The following is a 15,295-nucleotide window of genomic DNA, read 5'->3' on the forward strand; positions in this document are numbered from 1 at the left end:
TGCCCAGGGATTGCTTTGCAGCATTGAAAAGGTTAGTTCCCCTTGACTTAGGTACAGCTGATCCTGCCTGTCAGCTGTGGGATAAGCTAGATGACCTTGCAAGACTTCTTTATCCCATTTTGTGTAGTTCTCTGGCTCTCTCTGCTCTATGTTTTCACTTTCTTTCAAGGGAAAAAAAAAATGGCTTCAAAATTGAATAGAAGCCAAAGCTGAATAAACCTGAGCAGTAAGTTCCTATCTATAGTAGTATTCACCAGCTTGAGAGGAAGTTGATGTGTCTGGTTGACAAAAAAATCTTTTAATACAAAATCTGAATGCATGCATTTTTTATTAAGTGGAAGATGCAGATATCCCATGTGAAATTTAAAATAGCAGTTCCTATGTACAGGGCATTTATTCCAAGAAATATGGATTCGTAGAAATAGTTTCCTTCTTATTTGGAACTCCATGAAAGCACTAATACAAAACAGGAAAAGCAACATTATTAGCCTTGAGTATAAACACTGAAATCAGAGACAGATAACATGTCATAGTATCCTGTTGAAGACTGTTGCTGTGAACTTCAAAAAGGAATCAAATGAACAGGAGAGAGGTTTTTGTTGGTTTTTTTTTAGTGTTGTACCTGATTTATCTGTTGTTTTTATATTTGTCTCTCCTGATTCTGGGATTGTGGAAGATGAATCTGCCATGCTGGTAGTCTTCTGCTCAGTGTTGAAGATTTGCGTATTGTTTTGTGTACTGTGTGCCTGTGTAATTTCCGGCAGAAGCAGGAAATGTTTATTCAAGTTCTGAGGGGTGGGACAGTCACTGTAGTTTGGAGTAATTTTAAACAAACTGTTTGAGCATCCTGTTTAAATAGAGTTAAGTAATCATGGTTTTGTACTAGTTGGAAAATAATTCCATAAGTGCATGATATGAATAAAATATCATCTTTCAGAGCATACCAAAGTTGTGAGATATATATCAAACTTCTTGTGCAATAAAAGTCGTATATTTGACTTTTGTTTTGCAACAAGTTTAGTGGCTAAACATATTCCATTATGTAGCAGTACTCTATTAGAGTATGAAGTATTTTGTATTTGAATTTATCTTTTTTTAATACATATGTTAGATTCCTTCCAGTAACCTCTGGAGAAATCTAATTCAAATATGGCTTTCTAAAACTGGGAGGACTTTCTTCACAAAAAGGACTTAGTTTGGGGAACTACTGACAATCAGGAAGAATTTATTCACAGCCAATTGTATGAAAATATAAGTGAAGGAAGAATGGTAGTTGGGGTTGGCTGGTAAGATTTATCAGTTGCAGATTTTAACCAATGATTTCAACCAATGATTTCATGTTTGATGCCTTTCATGAATTATCTGGTTTCAAGTGTTGTAAATGTTGAACTAGGAGACAAAAAACAATAGTGGAAAGATTTGTTCTCAGGCTTGTAGCACGGATGAGCATCTCAGATTTGAAATCCAGAGACAGATTGCATTATTTATTTTTGGGTTGTAATATCTCAGTAATGAGGCTGTGCTGAACTAGATGCATATTGGGTCCCCAGGTGGCAAGAATTGTTTGAAACACAAAAAAGAGTTTTGTGTTCTTCAGACTGCAGTGATAATTGTATTTGGTCTTATGTCTATCAAAGGATTGTCTTTAAGCTGCAATCTAATGTTAATGAGATTTTAATTGGAAAACAAACAAAGGACAGACAGGTTAATGACTGATAACGATTTAAAAAAAATCTTTTAAGGGCTACACAATAATTAATGTAAACAATACATCAAGGGCTTTCCATATCTAAGCTTTCATACATGGTTTACGTAGAAGCTTGTTGCTCAACAATAGTATTATTCCACATCTAAACAACTAATAGACTGTGTAGTGTCATCTGTTAAATCAAAACTGATTGGCAAGATTATCTGGTCTTACTAGTGGGAAGGTCTTGGTCATTAATCACACCTCCATGAAAAGGAGCAGGACAGAGTCTGTTATGTCCTGAGAGGTTATTACTATTGATTTTTTCTGGAAATCACCCCTTTTTCCCCCATTAAAAACTTACACGTTATTCCAAAAGAAACAAAAGTTAGGAATTCTGTCCAATGGAACTCATAACATCTAAAACCAAGTGAATATAAACTTATGGTGAGTTCATATCATATATAGGCTTTACGTAAATAAAACTAATAATCAGACAATGATTTTGAAGAGGGAGGGTTATGGCAATAATCAAAGTAATGAAAAAAGGATTAGTTAGAAGAATTTACAGTACAGCTGAAGGGTGGCTGTTTTAAATGTCAAGGGAATGAAAGATGAAAATAGTGCACAATTAAAGGAAAGGAATGAGAAGATGAAACAAGATTTCTAGTTTAAGTAACAAGTGTACATCTCCAGACAGTGGTAAGGACAGGAAACTAGAAGAGAGGTTGCTGTTAGAGTCCAGTTTTTAAAACATAAATCATGCAGGAGGTCATCTTGATTAGGAAAATTAAGAGGTGAAACTGGACTAATAGAGATGTTAGAAACAGGCAATTATGCATTCCAATACAGTTGTTAAAGCCATAGTCAGAAAATACTATGGAAATACAGAATGAAGCTGAACTTTTTTTTTTTTTTTTTTTTTTTTTTTTTTCAAAAATTGACTTCTGGCTTGTTTATTCCATGTCCACTTTGCTTTTAAAATCTCCCACCCATGCTCTCTGCTCTGTTTTTCTTTCCATGTATTATTTTAAGTATTCTTATTCAACTATACCTTTTGAGAAATTCAGGGAAAATCAGGTATGATTAAGGGCTAAAATAAAACCTATAAAAGAATCTAATTAATTCAGAAAAAATATTGGCTTACTTTGCAGTACTTTATAGATGCCAAGGCAGATTTAATCTGTAGTGTCTTTGTTTGTGATTTTTGCCTTTTATTTCAATTTATATAATTAAAGAGTTCCCAAGACTGCTTTACATTTGTTTGCTTCATTAAAACATGCTTCTCAAATGCTATGAAAACAGAGTCCAAAAATAAAGCGGTCCTAAACCAAACCCATTCAGTTTTCTTTTGGAACACAATCAGTGATGAAGTCATACCTTGTATCTCATTTTTAACTGAGTAAACACTATCTTGTCCCTTAATAATGCATAATTCTTTAGGGTGTTCACTTTATATTGTCCTACTTCAGTATTTGAATATGTCCTGGTGATACATGTAACAAGATGCATATAATCACGCATAATGCAGTTGTTTCTCAATTACTGTTTGAGGATTAAATCCTCTCTGTGTTGAAGTCACGAAGGTCTTGTTGGGTCGCTCTGCACACATTCATACATTATGGTAGAAAGAAAAATAGAGTGTTAAAAACCTATATTTTGATCATTAACTTTTCATGACACATTAGGAAAAAGATTTAAGCAGCAAAAATCAAAATAGTCTCCGTTGTTGTTGAGGTTATGAGAAGCAGGAGAAAAAAGGGCTGGCCGATCTCAGCTCAGGTTCATAAACATTGTCTTCTCATGTGTGCTCCTTTTGTATAAATTTGAGTCCCAGCTGATCATGTCACTATCCTGACCAACAAAAAATGAGAGAGTAGTTTTAAGAAAGTGGTTTTTGTAGGGACTGAGTATATGTCGTCCAAAAAGATGGTACCTTCTCATGTTGCAAATGTGGCCTGTTGTGCGTGTGCATGTTGTGTATCTTATTGTTTACCCCATGCTAGTGGGTAAGAATTAGTATTTTTCTCTTCTCAAAATCAAACTCTTTCTCTGACTCATTGTAAACAGAACACAACTTTCAAACTAATTTTTTTTTCTGTGAATTCTCGTTTGGAAGCTGAAATGTGCACCCAGGAAACTGTAAAAGTAATATGAAATATCAATATAGAGCAGAAAACTACAACAGCAGAGAAATTTCAATCACTGAGCTGTTAATTTTCGGTTTAGTAGGTATGCTTTTGAAGTGGTGGTCAACTAAGCTACAGAATCTGCCAGAAATACCCCTTCAAATTGAGAATGGGATGTGCATGATAAGGAAGATGTGGAAAAGGATAGGAGAGTTAGCACTCTTCAGCTCTGGGAATGGAGCTGCTGCTGCAGCTTTTGTTCAGACTGTCTATTGACAAGATAATCTGCTGAACAATCCAAGTTAAATTTTTGGTTGGCTAAACTGGAAGCGTTCTACACCAAAATAAAACAACTTGACACTTGAACTAAACAGAATTTCTGATATCTAGATTTGGCAGTTAGGCATCTAGTGAATGGTACAAAAAACATTGGGTTTTTACATTGGTATTTAATATAAAAACAATTCTATATATCTTAACATGTTAGGACATGGCCGTCATCTAAACAGTTGTGTAAGCCAGCCTGGTTTTTTATTTTTTTTTGTGCACATCACTGGCAGCTGAAAGTGTGGTGGTGTCAACATTGGGAGCAGCAGCTGTAAGCTCTGTTGAACGCTGACAATGGCCATTAGAGAGTCACGGTTGTAAGACATAGCACAATCACTTTGCCTCAGCATTGTTTTGTACTTGTGATGCAGGAGCAGCAGAAAGGTAGCAATGTTGGGAGTGAGTATGAGTGCTCAGGCTAAAGTGAATTGCTTCTTCCTTTTCCTGGTTGCACCCATGAATGTCCAGACAATTGACTTTAGAAAGGTTTAAAATAGCAGTGTAAGAAGGTTTGATTTCAGAAAGTGTTAGGTGAAGTTACTTTAGCCAAATGTTTATCAGATGCTTCCCAGCCTGCGTCCAAATGGGCTTTATACTTTTGTCCATGTGAGATAATCTAAGGCAATGCATAGCAAAGGGACTCTTGGCCCAAAACTGCTCTTTAGAGATACTGTCTGTAGTGCAGTGATGAGGAACCTAGCAAGGGACAGTGCCTGCACCTTCTTCTTGACAATGTTGTGTCCTGTTATGCTGCATTACAGTACCGATATAGCTATGCTTTTGATTCACAAAACTGACTGCATTGATTGTTATCCTTAAGCTCTAGTTTCTGAAATCATAAGACCGCTTGAGAGCTATCGATTTTCTTTCGAAAGCAAGGCTGTAATTCTCATTGCTCCCAGAATGAAATCAGAGAGACGGCTCAAGGATCCATATTTTTGCTTAAAGCAGGCAAAAGCGATATTTAAAGCCTACAGTAATGTTAAGACATCTGCCTGTGATTTTGAATGTTTATCAGCAGTATTAAGCATTGCATAAAGAACAAAGGCATGGCGCTAAAGCCATGCTTTTTCAGGTGTGTGATACAGCCAGAAGCTTTGATGCTATTCTTTAGCAGGTTTTCCTTACTAGGGAATTGTAAGAATAATATTGGAAAATATACCAAAGTTGTTAACAATGTTTTACCAAGAATACCAGTCCACCCAGATCCTGAATTTTATCCAGTCTGGCAATTTCTGTGTTCCCAAGTTACAGGGGGAAAGGCACAAGTTTTTTTTCTGCATCCTCTTTATGTAATCAGCAAAAAGTCAGCCAAACATTTGTAGACTCCTCCAGGAAACATCCCTGATAAGTATAACATTTAGGCGCTTAATGAGCAGGATTAATGCACATGCTTAAGTTTAAGGATATTTTTAAGTGCTGTGCTTTAAATCTGAGCAGTGGAGGAGATGATTAAGGGCAAACAGCAAACATTTATGAATTTCTGGACTCGTCTATATAAACTACACAATCTGCAGGCTTGGATTCACTTGTGTGAAGTTAATTAACTTCCATCTTCTGTTGGTTTTGCTTGTTCAAAGCAATGCTGCATCTCATCTCCTTTTCTTCAACCCCACACACCGGACACCATTAACCAGAGCCAAACTGCAGTGTGACATGCCCGCTGGAGAGGGCCTCCCTTTGGTGAAGTCCCATGTTTACACATCTGTGTAGCGTGTGACTGGAGAATGAAACAGAGCTAATGCAGAGAGAGGAGTATATGGTCAAATCCCCTCAATGGGTGGATGAAGTGCTTAGGGACATGGTTTAAGGGAGTGTTAGGAATGGTTGGACTCGATGATCCAGTGGGTCCTTTCCAACCTGGTGATTCTATGATTCTATGGCCATTACCTCTACCTCTGTCTAAACTCATGGGCATATAGATGTGATATTTTACAGTAAAGAAATAGAAGATGTGCAAGTAGGCTTAGAAACCAAGGGTGAGTGGGCAAAGAGTTGATGATTATTTAGAGCTGTTAGTACAGATTAGGGAAAACTACGAAAATTTGTGAAAAACATTTACAAAAAATATGTTCTAAATCATATCGGGAGGCTCTGTGTAATTTCTTTGCTTGTACTTTCATCTGCATTGTCGGTTTCAATCACAAATGTTTCTAAATGCCAAGCATGCATGGAGATTACTGATGTTCTCAGTTCTATTTCACTGAGTGCTTAACTTCTGGGTTTTGGTTTTTTTTCTGAAACACACCAAAATAGGGTGATAACCTGAGAATTTCAGTTGCTGTTCTCAAGTACAGTTCATTTCTAGTTCTCCATCGTGGAATAAAGCTTGAAAACTTGAACTTTGAAGTGATAAGCATCGGAAGAAACTAAAAAGAACTTGGTATTGATTTAACAATGTAATTATATTTCATTGTCTTAAGAGAGTTTGAGGCAATTCAGAAAGTTGTACATAAGTGTACATAAGATTGGCAGCACTTGTTTCTATAGCTTAACAATTCTGATTCATTTTTACATAATTTGGGAAAGATATTTTACAGACAAAGTAGGTGGTAAAAGATAACAGAAGAAATAAGGAGCCTGAAATTTTCCCAGTAACCTGTCAGTAGTTGGCAGAATTTACTTCATCTCTTCATTATTATGGCTAAATTTTAAAAGAAACTGCATTATTTAAATACCATATGTCTTTGTTGATGTGTGGAGATTTGTGTATGTGTTGCTTATTGCTACATTTTGATTCTATTCCCTTTTACTCCTTTCTCACTTTGAGACTCTTGTTTTGTTTTCTTTAGGCTTGGGGGATTTGGGTTGTCAGCTTTTCCTTTTTCAGAATTATAGTGTTTGTTTCTTTCCTGACGCAAATCCTGCAGTTGCTTAAAGTGTAGATTCAAGCAGTCCTTTGTGTGACTAAATGAAATTAACTAAATAGCACTGTTTAATTAATTTCAGGACCGCCTCTTTTTCGTCATGGAGTATGTAAATGGAGGAGACCTAATGTTTCAAATCCAGCGCTCACGCAAGTTTGATGAACCTCGATCCCGCTTTTATGCAGCAGAGGTCACATCAGCACTCATGTTTCTCCACCAACATGGCGTCATCTACAGGTACTTTTTTTTTTAATCAAAAATAGAGTATTCCTGAGGCTTGGGGCTGGTTTTGGCTGAAATCCTCTGTCTCTTAGCAACCCGATTTAGATTAGTTGTTTGTTCCAATTTGCTTGCATAGAACTTTTTTTGGCTGTTTATCATTGAGAATGTTAACATTTGAATAGCCCCTGCAGCAGTCGCCAGCTGTGTGTGCCAGTTTTGTATTATAGTCCAAATAAAGCGGTTTTGAAAAAGCTTGGCACAGTGCGACCCAGAGGTGACCTTTCTGTAGATTGGCTCGAATCTCTTCATTTTCCTCCCTGTGCCATAGATTTCCTCTTCGTTTCTAACTCCCTGCCACTTCCTGAGTTTGTTTGTCCTAGTTGTCTCCACTCTGATACAATCGGGATGGTCGTTTGCAATGCTTTACTGATGCCCCTTCCTCTTGACTGTTTGGGTGAAGGCTTAGTCACCAGCAGGAAGTGGCTCTTTGCAGACAATTTTGATTTGCTTACAAGTGCCTTGCATCTATTTGAACCTCCCCAATCTCTAATCTTTAACAGCCATGCAGACGCACACAAAAGTTCATATTGTTGCGCTGTGAAGAATGCATTTAGGGATAAGCTTTTATTATTAAAAGTAAGGAACCACTTTGAAAATTTTCACCCTGATGTCAATGTGTTTATTAAGCCCTTTATCTTGTCATTTCACCCTTCCTCTCTCTTTTTGTTTGTGTCATTGCTTGTGATAAATTTGGGCTTTCACAAGCAGAATGCTTTACAGGTTTTGTCATACAGGTCTATCTTGTCTAAAATTCTGAGTTCTGTGGATCTGAGTTTTGATATTCTCTTGATATTCTCACCCTCTTTCAGGTTATCAGTTTTGATTCAGGGTGGTCATCTCAGGGGTGGGCAGTCTCAGGTTTCTTGATCAGAAACATCAAGACAAGGATGTGAACTTTGTCGTATCCTTGGCTTCATATTAAGTCTTCTCTCAAGAGCACGAGAAATTGAAAGAAGTCAATTTTAAATAACCAGGACTGGGTGGTAACTCCCATCAAAGGCCATTGGCTTTCCCACCAACTGGGATTCAAAGGGAAGCTACTCAGACAAGATGTCTTCTTTCCACAAAAGGCAGGACGTTGCATCTTCTGAGGAAAACAAATCTCTGTGCAAGTGATCTTTCAGTCAAAAATCCATTTTTCTTTAGAAAGCATCTTTTGCTAGCTGCAGGTCTCAGTCTGCAGCCTTTATTAACATGGGTATGATGCTGGCATATTGGGCTGAACTTTTGGCCCTACCACTTTGCATACGTTTGTTTTCAAGTGATGTAGTTGTACATTTACATAGTAGAACATGGAAACTTAAGACTTAGTATCCACCATAAGCAAAACAGACAAGATTCATGCTTAAAGATTTGAAAGATTTTGAGGATTTGCTTATATAAAAAGCCTTGAGCTAATTTCCTCTTCCTGAAAAATGAAGTTTAGACGCTTTGTAATTAGTCATTTCAGTGCTTTCTGGGAACCAGCAAGAAAGAACTGGTAAAATTACCTTCCCTCTTCTTATATGAGTGTATATTCATTCTCTCTCTTCCCTCCCTGCTCCCATCCTTCAACACACATCTCCTGTCTTTCTATTTTCTCCCTCTTTTCTCTTGTTTTAGCTTCTGCTGTGTGTTGCCTCCTAGCTACATTGAATCACTTCATGTGCCTGCTTTCCTTCTGTGACTTTTTATCATCAATCCCAAGAGATTTATCTTCAATCCCAAGGGAAATGTCACTCTGATGAGACAATGCTTTGCAATTTAAACTTTGCAAGATAACTCTCAGCTTCTGATTTAGAGACTATGCTGGCACGCCTTTGGCATGTTACAGTAAAACACTAGAATTGTAAATGGCATCTTACATTGGGTGTATTATCGGAAGAGGCAAAAGGAGAAGGAAACATGAGTTGCAGGATGAAAACAGAAACCAAAAAAAGCAACGTGAAAAGTATTAGGAACAGATTAAGTTGTATTCTGCTTTGACACAGGCTTTGGGAGCTGGACATGGATATGCCCATAAGAATAACTCATTTTCCCAATGAGGGGATGCTAAATACTTCAACAATTCATAAAATATGTATTCTAATTACTCTATAGAATACATGTAGAATGAAGAAGTTAGAGATTATCTTAAAAAAAAATTAATCCTAAGAAAATGTCACCATTCATAGAGTGCCAGGTCTCTTGGAGAGTGCGTTTGTTGATGTCAGGTGTATGTTAGAATACTTATCTTGCACAAAGCAGTTTCAGCCTGACTATTTGGTGCCTCACTGCATTATTTATTATGATGTTAAAAATGCATTGGGATCAAGTCACTCCTTTACATCTCCAAGGCTTTTATTAGCTGGCAAGCAAGAAAAGGAAAGAAGGAGAGGAAGGGAGGAAGGAAAAGAGAGGGAAAGAAAAGAAAAGCTGTGCTCCTGAATAACTACGGGTCATAATTACCTAACATGCCTTCAGATATTTTAATAAAGGATACCTGTCTTCTGTGTAATTATATCTCTAGAAAAAACACTGCGGTGTGAAATTAATGGTTATTCTCCAAAGTGGGAAATGCTGCTTGTTTGGGCAATACTTCAAGGAAAGTGGGGAATATATAAATAAACTAAGGTGTTTGATGGAAATGCAGGTTTCAAAATAGCTGCTATACCTTCTGATCTTTTTTCAGCCATGAATGTGGAAGTATTTGTTTGGAGCTAAACATAGTTATATTTTTGGAAGTAAATAACTAGCTTTTAGCTCATGCTTTGGCTTGTTGGTTAGATTTTTAGAAAGTGCTATGATGATACTAAGTGATCATTTTTTATAATAACTTGTTTATTTATCCTCATTTACCCTGAAGTTCAAAGAGAAAACTGGCTCCCTGTTTGGCAATAGAAATTATTCTCTTAGTTTGCGTCTTCACAACTGGCCCACAGTTGTTCTCAGACTTATTTATCTCTGTGCTCATAGAATTTACATACCTTCTTTTTGTTTATCAAGTTTATGTTGGAAATAAAGAATAACCCCTCAATTTTTTTGTATAAAGATGCTGATTTGCTAAGTGAATCTTGTAGAATAGATAAACTTTAGGATAATTTTCAGTATGACATTTTTAAGGATATAATGTTACTGCTGTTGTGTCCAAAACACTTCAACAACTTAAGAAAAATATTTACATTATCTGTACCACCTTTCCTCTCATCTGGTATTCAGTTATTTAGGCACATATCAAGCTGGGGCCTGATAATACAAGTACAGTCAGACAGACACTAGAGAAGTTTCAATCGCAGTTTCTGGCAGTCATTGTTGTTTATGTTATGGCAGTTGCACCACTTTGAAAAATATAGCCAAGCTTCAGGAATTAAGGTCTAGACAGTGAATCTCATTTTGCCTGTGAGCTGAGCTGGACTTGAAACATGGTGATGAAAAGTTGTGCGTTATGTTCACTGTCACCTGCCCCTGGAGTGTGATATATTTAAAGTTAGTCATTATCAGTTTAATATATATTCTCATGTAGGGGAGATGCAACAAATTGAGTATTAAGAAACTGCCAGTTCTGTATTCTACTCTGGTACTGATTTCAACATTTTTGCGCACTTTTTGCACATATATGTAGATGTTACATGCTCTTTTTTCATCTGCAGATGTTACATGTTCTTTTTTCATCCGTTGGGCTGAGGACAGGAGTAACTGGAAGGGTGTCTCTAACTCTTGGAGGAGTTCAAGTGAGGCAACACAGGTGGCCCACTCTGGCCTGAAATACATACAAAGAACTGTTGTCTCCCCAGGCAGGGACATCAACACTAGAATGGGGTACCACTTCATTAACATAAATGCTGGTGTTCTCAGTTTGTATTTGATTTAGAGAATAACTGTGTGAGCTACAAACCTTGTTTCAGTGAAGACCTCAAGGGCCAGTAGTTGCCTGTCAAATGATCTCTAGCACGCTCCAAGACCATCCAAGTGATTAAATGGGGTGCTTTCTTTGAAATACAAAAGAAGGAAGCTGAATGTACTCAATTTCAGTTCACATGAGAGGATGAAAAATTTCTTAACTGGGAAATTAGTGTCGCCTGATTTTGTCTAACTCATTATTTTGGTTTCAAATGTAAGGTCTGTGAGATGCCTTCAAATCGTACAGCACCTGGTCACAGAGGAGTCCTCTTTCATAACTATGGGTTATCATGTTCCTCAGTAATATAAAATAATAACCCAGCCTGTAACTTGTAGCTTTCTGAGGCTCTGTGCACTCTGTAATTAGTGTTTTGATCGTGATGAAGGATATATTAACACTGAACTGAGAAAAATGTGAATATAAATATGCCGATGCCAATCCTTTAATACCTCCAGGCTTTTTCCATATATGAATGCCCTAAGAACTTGTTGGAACACTTAAGTGAATCTTAACTTGGATGATCAGTTTTCTCAGCATTCCCATTTATCAGGGTAATACACACCAACCTTGCAGAAAGAAGAGCTACCTAAAATTAAAAGCACTTTCATTAGTGTGCTTTTATGCAAAATAAGAATATTTAGAAAGCCTGACTTCACTGGCGGTTGTATGTTTCAGTACAACTTTGGCAGAGAAACGAGGAGTTATATTTATGCTGATGAAAATGTTGCATGGTCAGTGGTTAACACGTTAAAAGTCATTCTCCCAAGTTACCCTACTGTGTTATTTCTGAGTGGCAGCAGCCAAATATAATTCCCGTCTTCCTTCTTCCTTTTTGGCTTTTTGAAATTGGTTTAGATTTGGTTTTAAGTGTGCAAAGATCATCTTATTGTAACTCTAAATGGTTAAAGGATAAATTGCTGCTTGAGTATGGCCTGTGAAGGAGGGCAAGAAAGACCTTGTACCCTCAAATAGTTTACTCAGACCTAAGCACAGGCGTATCCTGTACTCAAGCCCTTCCCTACATAAACTGCCTGTTGAAGAAGTCTGCTGCAGAGGCATTACAGTTTGCTTCTGGCGCAAGTGAGCAACAAACTATTTCCATCACTTTCACTGAAAGCAGGAAGCAAGGAGTGAACTGTGCTGCCGTCTGTGTGTCTCAGTCCCAATGTCTTGACTGCTACCCAAGCTGCACCACCTGACCAGCGCTCCTGGCCAGGTTTACACCCCAGCCTACATCCATGTTCTGTCTGCCTGCTCCAGTTTCTGAAACTGAGTGTGAGCTCCGAAGGGGTTTTAGTTGGTGGCCTCCTGCCCTCTTTGCACTTTTTCTTGCTGGATCTAGGCAGGCCAGCAGTTGTAAAGCACATAAATAAGCAGGATATCTTCCCCGCAGGAAGAGGCAGTGGGCTGGGGTGGAGAGGAGCGGGACTGAGAGAGATGAGAAGCAGGAAGAAGGGTTGGTTCCCAGGCTTCTGGCATTCGGGCCGAGGGAGTCCACCCTGCCATCTGCCTAGCTTATGTATTGTGCTAAAGGCTGCTGTCATATAGGAGAGCCTTTGACAAGGTTTCCAGCTGTGGAAGGATGAGTAAAGGCTGTGGGAATAGGATATGAACCACACGATCTTGCCAACAGCAGAATGCTTTCTCAGTTTCTCCTGGGTTTGGAACATAAGAAGGTCCTCAGTTGGCTCTTGTGTGGGAGTTGGGTATGTGGAGAAGCAGTGGTGGGAGGTTAATATTTAGAAGGATAGAGTGGCACCATTGACCTCATTTGGGGAATGACAAGGTAGTTCCAGGGGGAGTTCCCGGTAGTGAGGTCAGCATTTTTTTTTTTCCTTCATGTTTATTTGGTGCAAGATTTTCATGTTTAATGACCGTTTGTATAGTGCTGTATTGTGTAAATAAAGCTATGACCTTTACCTTCTGATAACGGCATAAGAGTGAGTTAATGTTAAATGAGAGAGGGCAGGGAGTGGGAATCTGCCAGGGTTAATGCCAAGTTTACATTCCTGTGAGGGCAGCCACGTTCCGGTACGCTCAGTAGAAAGGGTGACAGCACTTCTCAACAGATAATAGCAGTGAAATGTTTGGTTTATTTCTGTTTTTAATTCACTGATTTTAGATGATTGATGTTGGTGCTTTTATTTTATAACAGGAAGAAATGTGTGTGTTCTCTTTCTGCATTTGATAAGAAGATTTTGACTGAGAGAAACATACACAAAATGAAAATCCGCTATAGCTGCAGCACATGTAAAACTGAAATGTACTGACACGAGACAATCCCTGTAGTTTTCCTAAAATGCTGAGACACAGCTTTGTTTCTGCAGAAACATGTTCACCAGTTCCAAACAAAATCATGTTCTACAAACAATTTTCTGACAGAAGAAAGAGAATGCTTTTTTTTTCGCCATGCGTTAGAACTCTGAAGGTGCTTCCTAAACCTAATTCTGCTGCTAATAGACAAAGGTTAGGACAGAATCTTGCTGTGCCGTTCAGTCATGTTTGTCTTCAAACAGTGGAAAATATTTCTATAACCCAGTTGCGGTGATGGTGAAACTATGTCATGTTAAGGGTGAGGCTTTGCCTTTTTGCATGTTATTGAATGCATCTGGCAAAGTTTCATAGTAATACCAAGAAGAGCACAGCAAACATGGTTCTGAGGCAACAGAGATTTCACAAAAATTTTGCTGTGCTCTCGAGATGCAGTAGACAAACTGAAGAGTAATGCAAAGTGTTAGATGAAAATCTATAAGGAGCTCTATTTAGTGTTTTTTATATAATGATATTAAAAATACTAAGCAGCCTTAGAACAAAATTTGGATTATATAACTTGGTAAAGACATTTTTGTACAACTTTTATCATCATTTGGTCAGAACTTTGCTGCTTCTGCCTCAAGGTTTACATTTATTCTCTTTGCCCCCTGTTACCCCTCACTTTTATATAACTCCGTGTTATAAAAGAGTTTATCACTTAGATGCTGCTCTAGCAAACATTTCTGCATGCAGATAACTGTACTTATAGGCTGATATTTATTCAGTGAGATTATTGATTTGCACGAAGTGTGCAGCTTCCTGGGTTATTTGGGACCTTGGGTTGACTTTTCAGATTGAAAATGTCTTTATTATAAAACAGAAAATCATCACATTTGAGAATGCACTGTTGTTAAAAAAAAACAAATTATTTTGCTTACCATTGCAAAAGACTGTGGAAAATGAGAATTTAGCCAATCTAAAAACTAACATAACTGAGTTATCACTGAAACTTTTGAAAACTTCTTAAGTTTCTGTTTAGCTGACAACTCAAATGTAAGAAAACAGAAATAACGTTGTTCACCAGGAGGTTAGCTAAAATAGCCTAATGATCTAAAACAGAGAAAGTGCAGCCGGTAAGAAACCCAGCATTTTGAGGAATGCATCAAAGAATAAATACTAATAGGATTACATTAGGAGAACCTTGAGCAGACTAGGTGCAGTCTAACCCGGGGAATCAGGAAGTGGAAAAAAATGGATCAGTTGACCATGACTATGGTGGAATGATTGGAAAAGTGAGGGATAACCAGGCCAGAGTGGTAACACATCACTTAGCTTACCTTCTTGTGTCAGAAGAAATGTCTGTCCCTCTCCTCAGTTGCCAGTGTTTCACGGAGTCCAAACAACCAACAGACAGTGGCAGAAATACATCGTCTATCTACAACGTATTTGTACAAATGAGTACATTTGGAGAAGGCAGATGTGGAGCACAGCTAAGCAGGAGCGGCAGTGAGACCAAGAACAGCTTTTGCTGTGAGTTTGTATGGTTTCTGCACTGTGGTACACCCAAGGATGGATGGGACCAGGGAGAGACACCAAGCTGAATTTTGGTCCCCCTAGACAGCTTATGTTGGGAGTATAATATTTTGGATTCAAAAAAATTCCTACAGTGACGTCCAGCTTATGAGAAGCCCAAGCAGCACTTGTCACAGTGTACATGCCAGATAGGTCTTCACTTCTTGCCTCTTGCTTCTAGAATCCGTTTCCACTAGCCGGCCTTGCAAAACAGCAGAGAGAGGAAAAAAAATTACCGGGAGAGGCCAGAAATAATGCCAATGCCTCCATAGTTATGCTTTTCCCTCCAGACTTTAATTTCCTTCTGCTGATGTGTAGA

At 38.0% G+C, this 15,295-nt stretch overlaps 1 protein-coding gene across 1 annotated transcript in view; it reads left to right on the forward strand.

The window, feature by feature from the left end:
- PRKCE (protein kinase C epsilon) overlaps nucleotides 1–15,295 on the forward strand; it is a 287,221-nt gene that overhangs the window by 228,120 nt on the left and 43,806 nt on the right. The window contains exon 11 of the mRNA XM_009558110.2: nucleotides 7,093–7,247. Coding sequence (XP_009556405.1) covers nucleotides 7,093–7,247 — 155 coding nt within the window. The remainder of the gene's footprint in view (nucleotides 1–7,092; nucleotides 7,248–15,295) is intronic.

The sequence above is a fragment of the Cuculus canorus genome, chromosome 3 (assembly GCF_017976375.1).
Source record: "Cuculus canorus isolate bCucCan1 chromosome 3, bCucCan1.pri, whole genome shotgun sequence".
NCBI lineage: Eukaryota > Metazoa > Chordata > Aves > Cuculiformes > Cuculidae > Cuculus > Cuculus canorus.